The following is a 22,761-nucleotide window of genomic DNA, read 5'->3' as shown; positions in this document are numbered from 1 at the left end:
TGCTCTACTGTGTCATAATCTTCCATCCTTGCACACTCTGTACATCCGGCTCACCTTACTGATATTCATTGTTTGACTTTCGAAATTTCAAAAATGTCCCAGATATCGCTGTGTATTTTAAGATTTTGCATCTGAGGAATGCATGCAAACTCGCTAACAAGCTTCCGTGACAATGACTAAATCCTGAGACACGAAAGGGTTTGATGCTATATGCGTTTAGTCAAGTGTTACTGTAATATCAACAAAGAGAAGACACCCAAATAATGATTGACATTTATTTCTCAACTGATGCATAACTTAACATGCAAGCAGATCTAAATATACGAATATGCTCACAATTTTAACAGTATGCTAACATGCTCACAATGCTAACATTATACAAATATGTTCACAATGTTAACACTAGTATGCTCACATTAATATACTAACATGCTCACAATGTTGGCAGTAGTTTGCTAACATGCTCACAAGACTAACATCAGTAGCCTATGATCATGTGCTCACAATGCTAACATCAGTATGCTAACAATGATATCAGTAGGCTATGCTAACATGCTTACAATTCTAACAAGCTGAGTCAGATACAACTTTTACAGTGTTCTTTAGTTCAGCCTGCCAGAATAAGCAAATGAGTGCTTAATAAAATAAAAGTTTTGCTCGTATTTGGTCATAAAAAGTATTTGATGAACTCGAATGTTATCCTGATGATGGGGCGCACACATGAAGGTTAATGGATTATTATTACTATTAAAAGAAACTCACATTAAAGCAAAAATACTTGGTGGCAAAGGGACATTTATATGTGTGCTATCTGTTGCTTAGCATATGAAAACACACTCGCATTTTCTCATGTTTAACTTTTGGTAGGCCTATTTGGTTTTGTGCAGCATGTACATGGAAATAAATCAGCAACACAGTGAACCCCTGCAGACATGCTGAACAAGCATGTGAGTTACACCAAGTTTCACTTTCACCGTCTCTTATCACGGCTGAATGAAAGAGATCTTATCGTGTGTCATCTATTGCCACAAGGTCACTCTGCCACTCCAAAATGTGTCTGATGATAATTAACATTGATATTATTTCCTGATGAATTAGGAGGAAGCACACTCCTCTGTCTGTATTCATTAAACAAGGACATCTTGTAACTTTAGAGTATATTTGATTTTATTGACATGTTAAGTACAGTACAAGCACATACAAAACGTTCCTGTCATGTCCTTGATTAATAAAATGACAGGAAACTTAATTCAGTATAAGATAGTAAAATATAACAAAGTAAACATTATTAAATTAATTATGTAGGTTTTGCCGTGAATTAAATCGTAAAAAAGTGCTAAATAGTTTAATGATCGACTTCCAAACCGTAAACAAACTTAAAACAGTTAAATGTAAATATTTAACTTACATTTCCTGTAAAAGTGGTTTCAAAGCTAAAGAAAATAAAAGTTAAATACATTTTCTTCATCACCTTTAAATGCTTCCCTGAAGCTACTGAGTGATATTTCCAAACCTCAAGTGAAGTTTATTGGCATCCTCTTATGCTATTGCACACGTTTTAAATCTTTGGTATGGCAAACAGGTTGAACAATATTGCACAACCGACTGACAGAACCTGTTATGGTGAACATGTTACATGCACACTGAATACATCTAAGGAATGTGACTCCCTAGCGGCGGTGGATGGCCTCCGACTGACTGTGGAGCCGGGTTTCGTTGGCCAGAGATGCCTTTCGGGTGATGGAGGAGCAGCGGGTCAGGATCTCCTCTGTTTTGGGTCGAGCAGGCACCTGGGGAGCGACTGATGATGTCCTAGAAACATTGGAGCTTGCAGATTGATACCTCTTGTCGCTGGTATAGGAGCCACGCCGGTCTAAGAGGCTGAGATCAATGTCGCTTTGCTGAGGCGATGCCAAAGGACTTCCTCTGTCTGCTAAGTTGGATATGGATTTGAAGACTGAGACGCTGGTATCGGTGCTCGTGTTGCTCATGCTTCGTGCATCCCTCTCCATCTGCATCCGGGTCTCAGAGAGGACGTCCAGGGATCGGGCCTTGTGGAGATGCCCTCTGAACTGAATTGCAGAATCACTTCGTAGACCGGTGATATCGCTGAATCGACGTGAAGCCGGAGACTCCCTGCTGGAGGTCAGGTTCAGGGGGGAGCTGTGCAGCTTCCTCTGCAGGCTGTAGCGGCCGGCCCGAGGGTTGTTATAGGGCTGAAGGTTCATGGAGGGGATGTAACCTGCCTTGCCATTGAATCTGGAGAGGATTGCAAAAGAAAGATAATTGATTACAACTTTTGTAACCTATAATAACCTCCTGATCAAGTTGAGAACTTATTTAGCATTTATTTATCAAATTCCACAAAACCCAATTTCTAACTCTTTGTATAGACAATAGTAGGTTAGTGATGTGTTTGCTTGAAAAGACAATAAAAGAGCATTCATAAGTGCTTCAACCAGCCTTTTTTAAATGTGCTCCGTGTTCCTATTCTCTATTGTTTGCAGTGCAGACAGATACGATTCCATACCTGACGAGCCACCAGCCGTCGTCAGACTTCCTCAGCACCTCCACCGCGGAGCCGAGGGGCACAGACACCTCGTCGTGCTGCGTCGTTGTGTAACTCCTCACGGCACAGTACAGGTCACCTAGAGGTCACAAAGAAGATAACAAGATCAGAAATGTTGCAGTACAGTTAAAGGCTAGAAGAGAATAAATGTATGTTAGCTTCCATTGGTCAAAGAGCACTCCCCAGTGGTGATTCTTTATTCAAACTTGGCATCATATTATAAAATATGTGCACCTGGCATGAATTTATTGGCACAGCAATGCCAGATTATGTCAGAGCAATGTCAGGCTTGGATGGAATTTTAATAAGCACTGTAGATACACTTGACATTTAATGAATGGTAAATGTGTTCATTGTATCTATAAAATGCAAGGCACTTTACAAAAATGAAAGACATTCAGACAAAGGCATTTAAAAACAGTTGTTAAAAAGAAAAATTAAAGGAAAAAATACATGAATAAAAAGTACCTGAATAAAAAGTTACAGTGCAGTTTAAGATATGAATAGTTCACACAGAAGTTCCATTTTACTGATGCCTTTCTTTAAGGTTTCTCCGAACATGAGCTGTGTACGCTTGTATGGCACATACGTCCCGAGCAGCATACACAGAGAAAACCAGCCAGGACAAAGTCCCCAGACACTGATTGGGTTACTAGCCCCACATGTTCATTAACCAAAACGAAACTGCTCAGTTTCAATTAAAAGCAGCGGCAAAAAGATAAAAGCATGGACAAGTTTTTCCAAATCCTGCTATGACATTAGTCTTTTAATCCTAGATATGTTCTTTAGGTGATAGTAGGCTGATTTGGTAACCGTTTTAATGTGACTGTAAGATACATAAATGTAAAATAGCTTAAGTTACCCGAATTGTTAAACTTTTTAATGCTCAAAGTGATTAAACTGTCAAATTAGATGAAGAAATCATTAAACGAGAATAATGTACACTTTTGTTTTTTATGATTTCATGAAGTTTATTTTAAGCATTTTAGCGTTCCAATTGTATTTTAATTTTCCTGCATGTGCTCTAGGTCTATCACTACAAACATTGTAAAGCACTACAACAAGTGAGTCTCTCAGGAGAAATGGCACCCAAGAAAAGTGCAAACCTCCCTGACGAGGTGGAGGAGATTAAGAAATCTCTCGACTTCTTGTCAGCCAAAATTAAAACAGTCGCGGCCCAGCAAAATAAAATCATGGAGCTGATGGGAGAAATACAATCTCTGAAAATACAAACCATTGAAAAGGACAAAAAGATCACTTTTCTGGAGAATCGAGTGGCCGACCTCGAACAATAGACCAGGATGAACGATCTGATTATCAGCGGCCTGAAGACCAAACACCGGAGCTATGCCAGGGCGGCAGCGGCCTCGGAGGACACCGCCGCCGGGAGACGACGCTCCGGAGGTGGACCGTGAGTCGCTGGAGCAACAGGTGCTTTGAAAACTGCTAAAGTCATACCAATACATACATCTGGAGATAAACATGTACTGTCAAACTATAGACCAATTTCATTGCTCACAGTTTTCTAAAATACTGGGGGGGGGGGGGGGGGGGGGGGGGGGGGGGGAAACCTACTATACAAGACTAAATGACTTCATCACCAAACATAACATACTCTATGAACAACAATATGGTTTCAGAGCAAACAGAACTACATCTTTTGCAGTTATAGAATTTATGAAACACATTACTAAGGCAATAGAAAAGAAATATGCAATAGGGATATTTCTGGACCTTAAAAAAGCATTTGACACGGTTGACCATGAATTATTAATAAAAAAAACTACAGAGATATGGCATTAGAGGTGTTGCCCTATCATGGCTATCCAACTACCTACATAACAGGGAACAGTACGTTGAACTACAAAGCCATACATCACAACTACTGCAGGTTATATGTGGGGTGCCTCAGGGCTCAGTCTTGGGGCCATTACTATTTATTCTGTACATTAACAATATATGTGAAGTATCAAAAACTATTAAAACCATTGTTTTTGCAGACGACACAAGTCTACTCCTCTGTGGGGACAATTTATAACAGCTATTGGTCACAATGGAGAAGGAACTGAGCAGGATGAAGATCTGGTTTGACCAAAATAAATTAACATTGAACGCAAGCAAAACCAAACTCATAATATTTGGGAATCGATCGACCAATACAGAGAAGAAACTCACTATAAATGGCGTCCAATTAGAAAGAGTATGGGAAATAAAATGCCTTGGAGTAATCATAGACAATAAATTAAGTTGGAAACCACATATAAGCTATATCAAAGCCAAAATATCCAAATCAATAGCAATTCTGAATAAAGCCAAATACCTAATTACTCAAGCTTCTTTGTTTATGCTGTACTGCTCCTTCATACATGATGTATTGTGTGGAAGTTTGGGGGAACACATAAAACAAATACACATCCTATCTTCATCCTGCAAAAAAGAGCCATACGAGTTATACATAAAACTACCTACAGAGAACCAACAAATAAATTATTCATCAAACTAAAAACACTAAAACTACAAGACCTGGTTGACTATAAAACTATTCAAATTATGTTCAAAGCCGCAAATCAACAATTACCTCATAATATCCAAGGACTTTTCACACGGAGAGAAAGCATGCACACGTTGAGAGGAAACTGCATTTTCAAAAAAAACACCCGTACGAACAAATGCCAAACTTCATTGCATCTCATCAAAAGGTGTTAGTCTGTAGAATAACTGTAATGATGCACAAACTGAAACTGAAAGTATTATTTAGGAGCCAAATCATTAATGGTTATGAACAGGACCAGTACAATCCCATTTGTTGTCATTTCTTGTAATTGTAAAAGTAATTTGATTGTTTTGTAAAAAAACAAAAAGCAAACAAATTGACAAGACAAACATGTCGCTGACCTAATATTTTATTTATAAGAAAAATATATGCTAGAGGGGGTAGGACCAGAACAGTTTTTTTAAGCTTCTTCTTGCCCCTGTTGAACATGAGAATTATTGTTGTTTACTTTATTAATTTGAGTGAGAAAGAAAAGGAAAAAAAGAAAATGCATTCCTGTACATTATAATTCGACTGAAAATAACACACACCTGAATGCTGGAATACAGAGTCTTCCTCATCCTCTCCGTCCAATAACTGCAGGTAGGGAGCAGGAAACCAAGCCAAACACTTTGAGTCGTTCTCAACCAGCCACCAACCTGGAGAGGAAATACAACAACCTTTAAGCATCACAGAAATACAGAAAGAATAGCTCAAGTTTGTTTTGCTGATTTCTAGTAGCCATCTACATGAAAGCTGAGGCACTGACCTGAAGGATCTTTGATCAGCACGTCCAGCTTCTCGCCCATAGCGACCTTAAACGGACGATTCTTGGTATCTTTTGTCTCGTAGGCGGCCACGCAGGAGTAAGTCTGGGTGACAAACGGGTGAGAAACTTCTCCTCCTCCTCCACCATCAGGCAGATCATCAGACATCAGGATCAGGATGCTGTGTGTGAGAGAAATCAGTCATTTAATAATCAAGAACTCATTTAAACTCTCTTGTAATTTGATCTGACACTCTGGTGTGAGAACTGACCTGTTCTTGGTGAAGTCTGGCTGCAGGTCGTGATCTTTGGGCATGAAGAACTGAGTCACCTCTGGGGTCCGTGTCACACTTTGATCGCACTTCAGAACTTTCTCGCAGTAGCTCTCCAGGAACTTCATGCGTTGGATGGAGCGCTTGGATCCTTTCTTGCTGCTCTTCCTGGCCTGTCCTGCAGAGAGGAGAGGAACATTTTTCAAGATTATTACCAGACTGTAAAGAGAGCAGCGTCTAGTCCAAACTGTAAATGTGTTCACCGATTCATGAAGGAAACAGTCATAGGGAAGGAAAACGCCCAAAGATTATTACCAGACTGGCAGAGAAATAAGGTGAACTAGAAAATGCATTTCCTGCAGAAAATGCGTGCGAATGCTGTAAACATTTGTGGCTGAATTTAGCTGAATGGTAGCTGCTTTTAGCTACAAAAATGCAGAAAAAGCTTAATATTTAAAAGAAAAGGTTTAAAAAAAAAAAAAAAAAAGTACAAACAACATTTATAGCCTTGATGTCCTGAAATAGCTGAATAATGTAATAGTTGAATGGTTTCTGCAGCTGAAAATAGGCTGAAGGAGTTAAATATCAGATGCAAGTAGTAGTGAATGAATTTGTATTAAGAGAAAAAGTAAAAAGGCTTGGGAAAGCAGCAGAATATTTGAACTACAAACTTTTCAACTAAAACCATACGTCACCAATAATTTATAAAATATGTGGAACCTGTTGAAGTCTCCATCAGACAGAAAATAGGCTGAGACAGTCTGTTAAAGTCCAGTCTGTCAGTGTTTGTTTCTGTTCCCGAGCACCTACTCATAACACCTGTGTGTGTGTGTGTGTGTGTGTGTGTGTCCAGAGATCAAAGGTTTCCATGGTGTCTGCTCTGATTAGATGATGTCACTCAGGTGTGTGTGTGGCTCCAATCTGCCCAGCAACACCATGACAACCAACTGCAGCACTGAGTCCCATTAGGAATGCATTGAGGATGATATCTGACAATTTTGCCACCTGTTCAAAGACTATGGCTCCTATAAACATTTTAAAAAAATAAATAAATAAATCACCAGACCGTGAGCATCAGGGAACCCCAATGAACTGAAATATGTTGTTTTTTTGGGTTTTGTGCGTAAAATGTGGAGATGGGAGCAGTTTGCCTAAAGTGTACTTCTCTCTGCTCTGAAGAAAGATCCGGAACAATTTAACATGGGAATCAATTGGGAGCAAGCTGGACTTTTTTGTCTCAAGAGGCCTTTTGTTTAATATTCCTTCTTATTTTTATCTTATTTTCCAACCTAGGAGAGGTTGTCCTACGTTTTTCATTAACAAATATGTCTGAGGAGTGTAGGGTTTGGGAATTATGGCAAGTTTAAAACATTTTTGGGGGAGAATTTCAGGCACTGCTCCACTCTGTTTTGAGATCAAAGCACTCTAGACTTAACGAGCTGCTCCATCCACTCTAATGTAAAAATCTGAAAAAGGCCTCTCTGCTAAGCTCCAAACTAAATTCAATATCTCAAAAAGTGTACAAGATATCAAAGAATCTTGTATACAAGTTTTATAGCTGAAGGTATTGTGATCATTTGAAAGTTGGAATGAAGTGTCTGGCTGAAATTATGTGGAAGGAGAAGCATTTGGCGCAAAGTGTAAGAAAAGAGGATTTGAAGGCATATCCCATTGACTTCAATTTTTTTAATTAATTTTTTTAAAAAGAGTTTAAAAAGCATCAAATATTTTTTAAAATGTGATTCCTGAAAAGGCTGAATAGTTTAATATTTGACTGGTTTCTGTAGCTGAAAATAAGCTGAAGTTATGGAGAGCCAATGTATTGGCTGAAATAATAATAAGTTTAAGGGGATTAAAGATTTGAAGAACTATAGTGGAATGCTGTGGCACAGCATTCGCACTAATTACTGTATTTATACAGCTTGGAAAGTACAAAATGTAATATCCATCTAATTGCTTCAAACTAAGTTAAAACTGAAAAACAGAAGACATTAGACGATACATCAGCCAAATGTTTGCAGTGTTCTTAAACTCTTGTAGTTTGCTTTTCCTCTAATTATCGGCTGCAAATGCACAATTTCTGTGCAAGGAGACCATTAAAAGAGACCTTTTCTAACATACATTTGAACTATTCTTACCTCTAAATTTGGGGATCACTCTGTTATTTTTCTTGAAAATGTTCATGATAGGGAATCTCTTCTTAAGCTGCCTCTGTTTGAAAGAAAAATAAACGTTTATTATTTCTACAAAATAAACACCAATCTAAGAACATGTGATTTATTTAGTTTTTGGGGACTTACATGGCATTTCCTGAACTCCTGGAAAGACCTGTAAATGATCACTTCAGTGTTGTCCGACCACAACACAGAAATCATGAACATCTGTGGAGAAATACAAATAATGAAGGACGAGGGATGACATTTTTTACACAAATACAGAAAATCACACAGTTAAATGTTCAGTTAAAGCGCGCCTGTTGTGTTAACTCACCTTGAGTTTAGGAGTGTCCCTGAGCACGGCTCCAATAATGTGAGCACTGATCACAAAGCGTTGATGCCCAGCCATTGTGTGACGTGTGTGTCTCAGCTCTGTGGATGAATAGCAGCTTTATGGTCTGCAGGTGAGCTGTTGCTTCTACTGGATCACAGACTCTGCAGCAGTACATATACCCTCCAAATAATGGAGGCGGAGTCAGAGGAAGACACACCTCAGGCACAGAGAAAAAAGTATGGAAACACAGACAGAGGCGGGGTCAGGTAGGAACCGCGTGCTCGTTTCCTTAGAGAAAAACTGTCACGATTCTTATGTTATGTCACGTTTTTAGTTTTGTATGTCTTGTTATGGGTGTTTTGCTGTTCTGTTCTCCTTGTCATGTTTTCCTCCTTGTGTATTTCCCTGGTGTGTCTAATTGTTTGATTGTGTTCACCTGTTTCCCTTGTGTGTCTCCTGTGATCATCAGCACCAGCCCCGCCCCTGATTGTTTTCACCTGTGTCTTGTTGTAGTGTGTTTAAATGCCCCAGTCTCCCAGTGTTCATTGTCAGTTCGTCTTGTCTCATGCCATCGTCAGGTCTATGCTCTCTTTGTGCTCTAGAAAAGTTTTTGTTCCTCACTACGTGAACGATTTCTAGTGATGGCAAAATGAAGCTTTGAATGAAGCATCAAACTACTTGGACAATTGTGTCGGAAATAGGTTCATTTCTCGAAGCTTCAGTTACCGCAGTGGTTCTCAAACTTTTTCTGTCATTCCCCACTTTGAACAGGTGGGCCTTTTCAAGCCCCACCTGTTCCTCATCGCTCCAATAAAATGGTAGGCCAAGCTTAAAATTGTCAAATGTATCGTTCTATAACAGGGGTCTCCAACTTTTTTTAGGATGAGGGTTACTTTCAAAAAATAAAACAAGTAGGTGGCTACTTTTACTCCTCTTTTTTGTTTTTTTGCAGTGTATATATTTAGCACATTTTAATTATATGCTACCTTTAACCTTTGAGTGCTGTTTGGGTCTGTGGGACCCGTTTTCAGTGTTTACTAAAATAAAATGTATGCAATTTAATTATTTTAACCTGCTTTATTTGGTGGTGGACGTCACATCCTCGAGGATCCGGGAGCATGCACCCCCAGGAAGATTTTTTTTAAATGTTAAAGTTGAATGCATCAATCTGGTGCACTTTGAGCTAGGGCTGCTCAATTAAATCGTATTTTAATCGCAATTACGATTTTGACTTGCAACGATTATGAAAACAACATAATCCAAATAAAACGATTTTATTTATTTTTTAAATAGGTTTTTCAGTTGAATTATACTTAAAGTTCAGGGTAATCAACTGTTAAAAACATACTTTTCAAATTATTTTCTTCAATAAATTGATGTTTTTCAAAGTAAATGGTTAATCGTTTTTAATAATCGTGATATCAATTATTGACCCAAATAATCGAGATTATGATTTTTGCCATAATCGAACAGCCCTACTTTGAGCCCAACATGAATTTATGGGTACAGTTCTCAACACTCAGATGAAAGGGAGCTGTATACTTTTCAATAATCCAAACATCTTTAGAATATGATCACAACAAATCATTTAAACTTGTTTATTCTTATCTTATGTTACCTAGTTAGCATTCTTTCTTTTTATTTATGCATATTTGACTAATCACTCCCCTTTTAAACTTTTTACTGTCCTATAGTACACATTGGAATGATTTCTTACTTTATTTTGTACAACTTTATTAAATAGATAAAGGTGTGCTCTCTCTCTTGCTCTCTCGCTCTCTCGCTCCATATTGCTTTTCTTCCCGACTGCAACGCTGTTGTGTGTGTCTGTGAGAGCGTTTCACACGTGTGTATGAGAGATTTTTACCAGTGGCGAGCCTGTCTCTGAGGGCCTAAGATATTCTACAAAATAATATTTAAAAACATTAAAACAAATTATATTTTTCTTTATATATTTTTTTTAAATATGTTTTTAGTTATATTTGTCAATAGTTTTACCAAAAATAACTTGATTAAATTGTATTTAAAATAACATTTCCAAAGAAATAAATCCTTTGAATCTGCCTATTCAGTTTCTGTTTGAATGTGAAGGGTTAAATGAAAGAAGCTCCTCTCTGCGAGTCTGTGAAGACAGGAGCTGATTGGACGTCCAGCTATGAATTCACAGAGGGCCAGCTATAGTAACTGAACGAGAGTAATGTCAAATGACAGTACAATTGACCAATCATATCTTCCCTCTAAATGGGTGGGCTTTATTATCGCGGACTTTATGACAAGTTCCGCCCGCTGTGAAACGTTTCTTGTTTCCATAGCAACAACAACTGTCAACAGCGTAAACTTGCCTTCAAAATAAAAGCATGCCAAATTACACTTAAGACATACAACTGCAACGAAAGTAACAAACACAATGCAATATCCTTTTCAATTTCAAAGAACACAAATTGGGTTATCTATAGGTGTTGTTTTGTGTGGTAGAGGGTCGCTTTTCATTGATACGTTTTGCACCCCGGGCGGTCCGTTGTTTTGATATTCCACCAGTGTATAAATAATAAATAAATGTGAAGTAACGCTGAGTTACAGCGACCTGAATATCATGTTATATTTGCAATTAAAGATTGATAATTGTGTGTATTGGGTTATTGAGAAGAGACTAGAGAGTGCTGGACATTCTTTTGGGAGGAGAGGGCCTTTTATCAGTTATTAAAGTTGAAAAGCAATGATTAAAATACATCCATTCCGGGCTTTGAACCAGCTGCGTGGAGGACATCGCCGCATTAGGGCCGCCGGCTCTACCCACTGGGCTATCTATTCTTTGAAATAGTGAACTGTTTTTATATTACTGATAATTGTCAATTGTAATTTGGAAGTGTTTCCCGAGCCAGAACGACCTATCTTTCTTCCTGGCTTGCTCTATAATGATACTACAATTCAAATGCAATACCAACAACAACTCAACAGCAATAACGCAAACTATGACAACAACCCACACATTGTGCATTGTTTAGAGCGGTCATAAAGTGTTGAAGCGCTCAAATTTGAAACTGTTTCAACCTGTCACCTGTCAGAATCGAGACGAGGCAGTGCATTGAATCGCGTGAATGGACTGCGAACCAGTCAAGTGATTCATTCGGGAAATTAAGCAGTTGCTGCTTCGGACGTCACATGTCACGTGATTTGAAGCAGTTGCTGCTTCGGACGTCATATGTCACGTGATTTGAAGCAAGCTTCGAAGCACTGCTTCTATGGAATAGGAATCCAGGGTTGAAGCTCCGTTCGAAGCTTCAGTGTCAAACTGCCATCACTAGCGATTTCCTTTTGTTCTCATTTTTTGTCATATCATCCTGAGATTCGATAGTGACCTTTTTTGTTCATCTTGCTTTGTTGGAAAAATAAAGTATCTTACCAATACTTTACCTCTGTCATAACAAAAACTCCCAGGTGATGAAATTCATTGATAGCTCATGTGTATATTAACATACGAGAATTTAAACAAAGGACTCACTTTGACTGGATTTCAATGAATGATTGATAATGTTGCCAAGACATACGTTTATATTGTGGCGAATGTGTTAATACAGTAATTGTGTATAGACTATGAATACATAATGAAGTGTTCTGCCTCATAGTCAAAATGTATGATCAAATTAGCCTTCTTCTTTGTTAAATTATATTGTTCTGCGCCCGGAAGGTGTGTTCATTTGGTTCAAAGGGATGTTCGTTAACATAAGTCATCATGTCGCACAAGCCACAGGAATCTATTGACTGATTGGCTGCTTGCTGCAAATACTCCCCAATTCTGGACCCACTTTGTTCTCAGGGTGAGAATAAGGTCAAAAGGGCTTTACACCCTAGGGAAGCAGAACAATCAAAAGTAAAACTGGAACATTCATTCACCAGACAGAAATAATGTTGTGGTATCATTAACCCTTTATGGGATTGTTTTACAAAATACTTTTAACAATTTCATGTCATTTCCGACCAGAATAATGTCTATATATAGCATAATATCAGCTGATTATCTTGACACTAATATTTTGACCCCTATTTTACTAATCAGAAGGAGCCATTCTAACTGCTTTACTTGCCCAGATGTACTCTTCATGATAGTGTCTCTGTAATAATATCTTTATGTTAAAGGACTCTATTTTGCAATACCAAAAGGATCAAAACCCACACCCAAATTTGACATTGACGTCCAACACAAATAGATTCCTTTCATGAGCAAAAATCATACATTTTTAGGTTGGCTTGTTTTTTATAAGCATCCAAACTTCGCATAAATATAAACCTACAAAAAACTTTAAGTGTGTGTGGATAGGCTCAAATAGGTAGATGAGTCTGAGCTGTAGACAGAAAACCAAGTGAATGTTTTACTTGCATAACTCACTGTCGTTAGCTGTCACAATAGGCTAGCCCACATGTGTCAAACTCAAGGCCCGAGGGCCAAATCAGGCTCTCAATCATTGCTAACCTTTTAGCAGAAATAGTTTTCTATCACCTCACTTTCTACTTTCTTGTTTAACTTATTTCAAGTGTTTCATGCTAAACGAACCCCATCCGTCCATCTTCTCCTGCTTATCCGTGGTCGGGTCGCGGGGGTAGCAGTTCCAGCAGAGAGCCCCAAACTTTCCTTTCCCTGGCAACATCAACCAGCTCTGACTGGGGGATCCCAAGGCGCTCCCAGGCCAGCGAAGAGATATAATCCCTCCACCTGGTCCTAGGTCTACCCCTTGTTCTCTTCCCAGCTGGACATGCCTGGAACACCTCCCTAGGGAGGCGCCCAGGTGGCATCCTTACTAGGTGCCCGAACGACCTCAACTGGCTCCTTTCGACGCAAAGGAGGAGCGGTTCAACTCCGAGTCCCTCCCGGATGACCGAACTTCTCACCTTATCCCTAAGGGAGACACCAGCCACCCTGCGGAGAAAACCCATCTCGGCCACTTGTATCAGCGATCTCGTTCTTTCGGTCATGACCCATCCTTCATGACCATAGGTGAGGGTAGGAACGAAAATGGCCCGGTAGACGGAGAGCTTTGCCTTCTGTCTCAGCTCCCTTTTCGTCACAGCGGTGCGGTAAAGCGACTGCAGTACCGCGACTGCAGTACCGCTCCCGCTGCTCCGATTCTCCGGCCCATCTCACGCTCCATTGTTCCCTCACTCGAGAACAAGACCCCGAGATACTTGAACTCCTTCACTTGGGGTAAGGACTCATTCCCTACTTGGAATGGACAATCCATCGGTTTCCTGCTGAGAACCATGGCCTCAGATTTGGAGGTGCTGATCCTCATCCCAGCCGCTTCACATCACACTCGGTTGCGAACCGATCCAGTGAGTGCTGAAGGTCGCAGACTGATGAAGCCATTAGAACCACATCATCTGCAAAAAGCAGTGGTGCAATCCTTAGTCCACCGAACTGCAGACCCCCTCCCCCACGACTACGCCTCGAAATCCGATCCATGTATATTACAAACAGGATTGGTGACAAAGCGCAGCCCTGGCGGAGGCCAACCCTCACCGGAAATGGGTCCGACTTACTGCCGAGGACCCGGACACAGCTCTCGCTTTGGGAGTACAGAGATTGGATGGCCCTGAGTAGAGACCCCCTCACCCCATACTCCCGCAGCACCTCCCACATTAACTCCCTGGGAACTCGGTCATACGACTTCTCTAAGTCTACAAAACACATGTAGACCGGATAAGCGTACACTGTAAAAAAAGATCGTAATTTTACAGGAAATAACTGTAAATTTGTATAGTAATTATCATGTTTTTTTAAATAACTTGCAAAATCCTGTAAAATGACTATAAATTAACAACCCAAAACATTATTTTAAGTATTTTGACAATAACAACAAATAACATTTTATTTAATTTTTTTTACAGTAAATGTACTATATAATATTTACAGTATTTTTGCACTTTCAGAAAATACATGCAGATGTACGTAAAATAAAAAGTATTATCTGTAATTAAATATGTAACTCGTAATATAAAAGTGTATTACTATTATAAGACATTAAGATATGTCTTTGTAATTTAAAGGTAAACAAAACTGTAAAAAAAGTCAACTATTTTTTTTTTTTAAATGTAAGTAAAACATTTTAACATAAATAATTTTCTCTATATTCGATTTAATCCACCACAAACACAAAATATCCAATGTTAAAACAAAAGTAAATAAATGTTTTCATGAAATTCCTAACTTACTATATTGTCAACATCTACAGTCTGAGTCAATATAATTTATCATGTACTAAATAATGTTAATATTTACATGAATTATGTGACCATCTATGTTTCCTGTAGTTATTGAATTGCTCTTTTTACTGCACTGTGTACAGCTTATTATTACGCTGCTGTGTTTATTGTATTTTTGTAACTCTGGCACAACCATTTATTTCGGGATGAATTAAGTCCTATAACTTATCTCATCATTTAAAAAAATAAAATCAGAGAAAGTGGAGAAATCTCTGCAGGGACAAAAACAAGCATTGACCGTCTGTTACCTTTGATCCCCCCTCAGACCTTCTCAGTTTGTAATGTTAAATTGACTTTAATTGTCAAGCTGTAGTGCTGCACCCATATATTTCTATGGTGTAAGCTAAATTACATTACTTTTTTTTTTTAGCACAAGGAAAACAAACAAGACAGGACAGAGTTCAATCCACATTTGTGGTATTTATTCTGTCAAATTCAAACCATTTGAAGTCAAGGCATATATATATATATATTTATATATGAACATTCAGGAACACTTCACTGGACTCAATGTAATTTGTAGAATTGAATAAGAAAGTGGAAAACTAAACTAAAGATAAAACCATCATCCAACAGACAAACTGTCCTGTACTTTTATATAATGTGCTGAACGTGCCATGTCAGCAAAAAAACAAAAAAAAAGATTTTGAAAAAAACAACATCATCCAGATTGTAGTTCACATCATTGTGATGACTTTTTATTCGGTCCACTCAAAATTAGCTATTTTGGTGATCAGACTCAGCACCCTTGGATTGACTGCATGCTGGCGTCCCTTTTCCTTTCTCTTCACTTTGGTCCCCTTGTCAGGATTGATCTTGAAGATGCATCTGTTGGAAAAAGAATGTTCAAGTGTGAGATTTAAAGTGATAACCTGTTCTGGCATTAAAACTCCTGTAAAAAAAAAGGTAAACAATTTGAGTTGCAAAAACAAATCTCAGATCGTAAAGGATGTTAAAGAGCAACTTGCAGGTTAGACACACCAGTGAATAAATGTGTAGGAAAATTATGTATACACTAGATTTTCCAAGAAATATACAGAAATATACACTACAGTGACATCTGGCGTCGTTTTTGTAAGACATTTTTACTTCCGCATAAAAAAAGCCTCCCCATGTGACTCCCGCGTGTGACGTAACATGGGGGAGAGCGGCCGGTCAAACCTATGAATAAACATGGATCACAATGCTAGTTTTGACACAGAAGAGGTTGAAGGTTGCTAGGCGTCCAAGAGACCAGGAGCAGCCAAGGATTAGAAGAAATAGCTACAGTTACATCACAACATTGTAAAGTTATCTATCATATCAGGCTATAACTAAAGTAGTATTGATAATATAGTAACGTTACTGGCAGGACTGTTGATACTGATCCATAACAGAAACTAATGCGTAAGTATCAGCCGCATCTCGCGTCGCTAAAACATCCAGGTATGAGAAAATAGCTATAATGCTAAGTAGCCTTGAAGTTATACCACTGTGGTTTTACAACGATCTAGCGGAGAAAGGTTGTGGAGCCTCCGTTGATATGCCGTTGTAAATGGCTTGATAGAAAGCAGGTGTGTAGTCGGGGAGGGTGCACAGCTGATTGCAGCAGGTGAGTGGAGGTTGAGCCGGGATCCAGGAGTGACAGCCACCACACCCACACAAACAACACAGACAGGGGGAAACAAACAAACAAACACAAAGGAGACGGCTGGAGCAGTACAGCCACCACAGCGTTACCTAATGCAACTCCACACTATGTCTTACGGTGCTGTGTAACGGAGGGGGGAGAGAGAGGAGTGAAGGGGGGGAGCGAGAGGAGCGAATGGGGGGAGAGAGATGTAATTCGGTTTCCTGATAAACGTTTTGTTTGATAGGCCTCAGCTGTGGAGAGTATGTGCTGCAGGGAGGTGGATGCACCTCATACAACACACCCAGGAACGAAAGCTAGCTCCGGCCCTTTTCCTGTTAGGGAAACTGTGGACTCGATGTCCTGACAGGCTGGAGTTTGTGCAATGTGCACAAACACCAGCTCACCATGATTACCAATGGTGAAATACAATGTAAAATTACCAGCTCACTAAATCACAACCGCTCAAACCAACTACAAACTACTGGCAGGCATTCAGAGGGAAAGGAGCCATTTTGAGCTCTGCTACTAAAAACAGCTTTTTTTTAACGTCAAACGCGTCATTACGTCACATGGGGGAGCAACTTTCTTGACTCCTTCTCTGCCCAATCCGCGGTATAATTTTCAGGCAAGGTTAAGCATAAATGTAGTAAAAAAAATAACCTGCAAGTTGCTCTTTAAGATGTCAATCACTGTTAACACAATGGAAATAAATGATTTTGTAACGAAACAAATACATTTCACTATTTTAAAGCTGCCTCTCTGAAGAACCAGCACCTTACCGTGGTAGAGAGGTTTGTGTGCCCTGATGAACCTGGGGGCTGTGTTGTCTGGAACCTTGTGTTCCTGGTAGGGTCTCCCATGGCAAATTGGTCTCAGGCAAGGGGCCAGACTAAGATTGGTTCAAAAGACCTCATGAAAAGAAAAACAAGAAGTGAGGATACCCGACCCGGAGGAAGCCCGGGGTCCCCTTCTGGAGCCAGGCCCAGAAGGAGGACTCGTCGGCGAGCGTCTGGTGGCCGGGCTTGCCACGGAGCCCGGCCGGGCCCAGCCCGAAAAGGCAACGTGGGCAACACCTCCGCTTCTCTGTCCCGCGGGCCCACCACCTACGGGAAACATCGATGGGGTCGGGTGCGCTGCCAGACGGGTGGCAGTGAAAGCGGAGGGTCTCGACGGACCAGACCCGGGCGGCAGAAGCTGGCTTTGGGGACGTGGAACGTCACCTCTCTGGGGGGGAAGGAGCCGGAGCTTGTGCGGGAGGTGGAGCGGTACCAGTTGGATCTGGTTGGGCTCACCTCTACGCACAGCGTCGGCTCTGGAACCTTACTTCTGGATAGGGGTTGGACTCTATTCTTCTCCGGAGTTGCTCAAGGTGTGAGGCGCCGGGCGGGTGTGGGGATACTCACAAGTCCCCGGTTAGGTGCTTCGTTGTTGGAGTTTACCCCAGTGGACGAGAGGGTCGCCTCCCTACGCCTGCGGGTTATGGGGGGGAAAACTCTGACTGTTGTGTGTGCTTATGCACCCAACAGCAGTTCAGAGTATTCGGCCTTCTTGGAGACCCTGGAAAGAGTCCTGTATGGGGCTCCTGAAGGGGACTCCTTAGTCTTGCTGGGAGACTTCAACGCACATGTGGGCAATGATGGAGACACTTGGAGGGGCGTGATTGGGAGGGACGGCCCCCCTGATCTGAACCGGAGTGGTGGTTTGTTACTGGACTTCTGTGCTAGTCATGGATTGGCCATAACAAACACCATGTTCGAACATAAGGATGCTCATAAGTGTACGTGGTACCAGAGCACCCTAGGCAGAAGGTCCATGATCGATTTCGTTATCCTATCATCGGACCTGAGGCCGTATGTTTTGGACACTCGGGTAAAGAGAGGGGCGGAGTTGTCAACTGATCACCATCTGGTGGTGAGTTGGGTCGAGTGGCGGGGGAAGCCTCTGGATAGACCTGGTAAGCCCAAACGTGTAGTTCGGGTGAACTGGGAACGTCTGGAGGAGGCCCAAGTTCAGGAGGCCTTCAACTCACACCTCCGGCGGAGCTTTTCGGGCATTCCTGTGGAGGTTGGGGACATTGAACCAGAGTGGTCGGTGTTCAAAGCCTCTATTGCCGAAGCCGCGGTGGGGAGCTGTGGTCTCAAGGTCTTAGGTGCCTCAAGGGGCGGTAACCCTCGAACCTCCTGGTGGACACCGGTGGTCAGGGAAGCCGTCCGACTGAAGAAGGAGGCCTTCAGGGATTTGTTATCCCGGGGGACTCCCGAAGCAGTTGCAAGGTACCGACAGGCCCGAAGGGCAGCAGCCTCATCCGTGGCCGAGGCAAAGCAGCGGGTGTGGGAGAAGTTCGGAGAAGACATGGAGAAGGACTTTCGGGCGGCACCAAAGTTGTTCTGGAAAACTGTCCGACACCTCAGGAGGGGGAAGCAGGGAACCATCCAAGCTGTGTACAGTAAGGATGGGACGTTGTTGACCTCAACTGATGGAGTGTTGGGACGTTGGAAGGAACACTTTGAGGAACTCCTGAACCCGACAACTCCGCCCTCTATGTTAGAGGCAGAGCTGGAGTATGACGGGGGATCAACACCAATCTCCCGGGGGGAGGTCACTGAGGTCGTCAAACAACTCCACAGTGGCAAAGCCCCGGGGGTGGATGAGATCCGCCCGGAAATGCTGAAGGCTCTGGGTGTTGAGGGACTGTCATGGTTGACACGTCTCATCAACGTTGCGTGGAAGTCGGAAACGGTACCGAAGGAGTGGCAGACCGGGGTGGTGGTCCCCCTTTTCAAAAAGGGGGATCAGAGGGTGTGTGCCAATTACAGAGGCATCACACTACTCAGCCTCCCCGGGAAAGTTTACTCCAAGGTACTCGAAAGGAGGGTCAGGCCGATTGTCGAACCTCAGATTGAGGAGGAACAATGCGGATTCCATCCTGGTCGTGGAACGACGGATCAGCTTTTTACTCTCGCAAGGATCCTGGAGGGGGCCTGGGAGTACGCTTATCCGGTCTACATGTGTTTTGTAGACTTGGAGAAGGCGTATGACCGGGTTCCCAGGGAGTTACTGTGGGAGGTGCTGCGGGAGTATGGGGTGAGGGGGTCTCTACTCAGGGCCATCCAATCTCTGTACTCCCAAAGCGAGAGCTGTGTCCGGGTCCTCGGCAGTAAGTCGGACCCATTTCCGGTGAGGGTTGGCCTCCGCCAGGGCTGCGCTTTGTCACCAATCCTGTTTGTAATATACATGGATCGGATTTCGAGGCGTAGTCGTGGGGGGGGGGGTCTGCAGTTCGGTGGACTAAGGATTGCACCACTGCTTTTTGCAGATGATGTGGTTCTGATGGCTTCATCGGTCTGCGACCTTCAGCACTCACTGGATCGGTTCGCAACCGAGTGTGAAGCGGCTGGGATGAGGATCAGCACCTCCAAATCTGAGGCCATGGTTCTCAGCAGGAAACCGATGGACTGTCCACTCCAAGTAGGGAATGAGTCCTTACCCCAAGTGAAGGAGTTCAAGTATCTCGGGGTCTTGTTCTCGAGTGAGGGATCAATGGAGCGTGAGATGGGCCGGAGAATCGGAGCAGCGGGAGCGGTATTGCAGTCGCTTTACCGCACCGTTGTGACGAAAAGGGAGCTGAGCCGGAAGGCAAAGCTCTCTGTCTACCGGGCCATTTTCGTTCCTACCCTCACCTATGGTCATGAAGGATGGGTCATGACCGAAAGAACGAGATCGCGGATACAAGCGGCCGAGATGGGTTTCCTCCGCCGGGTGGCTGGTGTCTCCCTTAGAGATAAGGTGAGAAGTTCGGTCATCAGGGAGGGACTCGGAGTTGAGCCGCTCCTCCTTCGCGTCGAAAGAAGCCAGTTGAGGTGGTTCGGGCACCTAGTTAGGATGCCACCTGGGCGCCTCCCTAGGGAGGTGTTCCAGGCACGTCCAGCTGGGAAGAGACCAAGGGGTAGACCTAGGACCAGGTGGAGGGATTATATCTCTTCGCTGGCCTGGGAGCGCCTTGGGATCCCCCAGTCAGAGCTGGTTGATGTCGCCAGGGAAAAGAAAGTTTGGGGCTCTCTGCTGGAACTGCTACCCCCGCGACCCGACCACGGATAAGCGGGAGAAGATGGATGGATGGATGGATATTTTAAAGCTTTTGTTTGATTACTTGGATTATATTTGAAAATTCTCAATTCAGTTTGAAATGACATGTTTTATGTCATTTCAGAGTCAAGAAGTCTGAGGAAGTAAAGACAAAGACCATGTGGTTTCAAAAAATTCTAGACAACATAGGCTAAAGAATTGTCTTTACATTACACTCCTGCTGAATACGTACCTCTGCAAGAACTCAAGTGTAGCAGCAATCTCCACAGGATAGTCAATGTTTTGCACATAATATGAGCAGAACATGAACTGTAAGGCTTTGGTAAAGATGGGAAGCTGCTCGTTGACGATAACTTGGTCCACTGCAACCATAAATGTCTTTGCCGTTAGTGGGCTGTTACCTGTAAACAGTTAACAGGCATTCAGATTATGATGTCCAGTAAATAGGTTGTTGTGTTATGAACACTGCTTTAGGACTTCATTTCTGAAAAGCCTATATTTTGGTGTGAACCGCAAAATATAAAATTGTGTCAAGTAAAAATAAAATAAGACAGGAATATCTTGTTACACCATTTCTTATGCCCTGTTTTTTTGTATTTCAGCATTGTTTAACTATGGATGTATTACATTTAGTACAATGCACTCCTAACCCATTACCTTAGTAAAGACAAACATTTAAATAATAATTTAGACAGATGATTAAAAATAGAAAAAAGGGGACAAAAGAAGAACAGAGGATGACATAAGCAAGGAGCAGAAGGATGAGGGGAACATTTCTTTTTAGGAGCCAACCTACCGCAGACCACAATGCAAGGCGTTGAGGGCAGGTTCTTGACATCAACTTCACTTGCAATAGCAGTGTCGTCAACAGCTACAAGCATCTTCTCTTGTTTCTCTCTGAAATGTGTGAGGAGCATTAACACTGCTGCACATGTTTCATCCCCACCTGCCAGGGTTTGGCTGAGAACAGCTCCTGCTGTGTTGGTTGGGTCACTTTGTTGAAACTGAAAGTAGCGAAGGATTCTTTTGAATTTTGTCTCTGTTGACTCATCAAAGTTGAGAGTAATGTCCACTCCAGTTAGCTCCCTGAAATGGATCCGGATTCCATTTTCCTGGAAGAGGAAAGGCCACTCCTTAACAAGGTCTTCCATCCCTTTGGAGGATAAGATGTCTCTCCTCTGTGAATGAAATGTCTCAACCATAAGTCTTTCAATTGTCTTTGCATCCCTGGCATTTTCGTCAAACATCCTCTTGTGCTCTTCCTGTTTCTGCTTTTGCATTGATTTAGTTTCACCAGCAGGAAGCTCTGGCTCAGAATTGATGCAGCCATATGAATCTTTACGCCTTTTCTTTGCATCATTAGTTTCACCTTCAGATTGCCTTTTCTGGAGAGGACTTTGGAGCCGTCTGTAGTTATCAATGCGAGACAACATTTGCTTTGTAAGAGAGTCATATCCGGTACCGACGACCTGGCCCTCAATCTCATCCCGGAAAGACTTAGGATATTGTATTACCATCTTTCTAGCAATTTCACCTAGGTGTTTCTTTCCTGGTTTTTTACAAACACTTAATATTTCAGCAACCACAATCCTTACAGCCTCCCTTCTCTCTGCTGCAGATGGTCTCTTCTCAGTCTCCAATGACCTTACTGTATTTGACGACATCTTATTCCAGGGTACTTCAAAGCTGTAATGCCAGCTACTATCTTCTGTGGCTAGAGATGACGACCCAGTCTCGCATGAAGTGGGTGAGGGTTGACTCTGCATACCAGATGAGGGTTGACTTCTCATTGGAGAAGCTAAGCTCCATGTGGCAGCGATCTTTGGTGCAGAGTGAACATTTAAGGCAATATCATCGTTATCACTAAGGAATGAGTCTTCGCCTGCGCTTGCCTCCTCATTTTGGGAAGTTGCTATTGAGGAGGAGTCATCCATTTCTCTTCGTTGTGAACCTAAACAACACAAAGATGCATTCATGTCAGTCAATATCATTTTCTGGTTATTTTCTGTCCAGCAAGTCTTTAATCATCCTATTGCTATTGTTTTTACTTACTTTTGATGCAAGCCATAACTTTTCTCACTTCGATTGGCTTCAGGAACTTTGCAAGGTCATCTGCTTCCACATACTTAAAGTCCTCAGTTGAACCGACTCCAAGGTTTTCAAACACCCCCAGTA

At 41.9% G+C, this 22,761-nt stretch overlaps 2 protein-coding genes across 2 annotated transcripts; both read right to left on the bottom strand.

Moving 5' to 3' along the window:
- Positions 1 to 1,176: 1,176 nt before the first annotated feature.
- Positions 1,177 to 8,787, bottom strand: LOC117465038 (NADPH oxidase organizer 1-like). Its single transcript, XM_034107885.1, has 8 exons — positions 8,631 to 8,787; positions 8,441 to 8,521; positions 8,279 to 8,351; positions 6,141 to 6,318; positions 5,872 to 6,050; positions 5,654 to 5,761; positions 2,531 to 2,648; positions 1,177 to 2,259 (listed from the first exon to the last, which is right to left on the bottom strand). The coding sequence occupies exons 1-8, from the start codon at positions 8,703 to 8,705 to the stop codon at positions 1,671 to 1,673; spliced, it is 1,401 nt and encodes a 466-aa protein (XP_033963776.1). The 5' UTR covers positions 8,706 to 8,787; the 3' UTR covers positions 1,177 to 1,670.
- A 6,597-nt stretch (positions 8,788 to 15,384) lies between these two features.
- LOC117465225 (uncharacterized) lies at positions 15,385 to 22,351 on the bottom strand. Its single transcript, XM_034108161.2, has 3 exons — positions 21,383 to 22,351; positions 20,819 to 20,987; positions 15,385 to 15,716 (listed from the first exon to the last, which is right to left on the bottom strand). Exons 1-3 carry the CDS (start codon positions 22,248 to 22,250, stop codon positions 15,587 to 15,589), a joined length of 1,167 nt encoding a protein of 388 aa, XP_033964052.2. The 5' UTR covers positions 22,251 to 22,351; the 3' UTR covers positions 15,385 to 15,586.
- Between the last annotated feature and the right edge of the window lie 410 nt (positions 22,352 to 22,761).

The sequence above is a fragment of the Pseudochaenichthys georgianus genome, chromosome 19, assembly GCF_902827115.2.
Source record: "Pseudochaenichthys georgianus chromosome 19, fPseGeo1.2, whole genome shotgun sequence".
NCBI classification, from domain to species: Eukaryota; Metazoa; Chordata; class Actinopteri; order Perciformes; family Channichthyidae; genus Pseudochaenichthys; species Pseudochaenichthys georgianus.
This window is presented reverse-complemented; position numbering and strand designations above follow the sequence as displayed.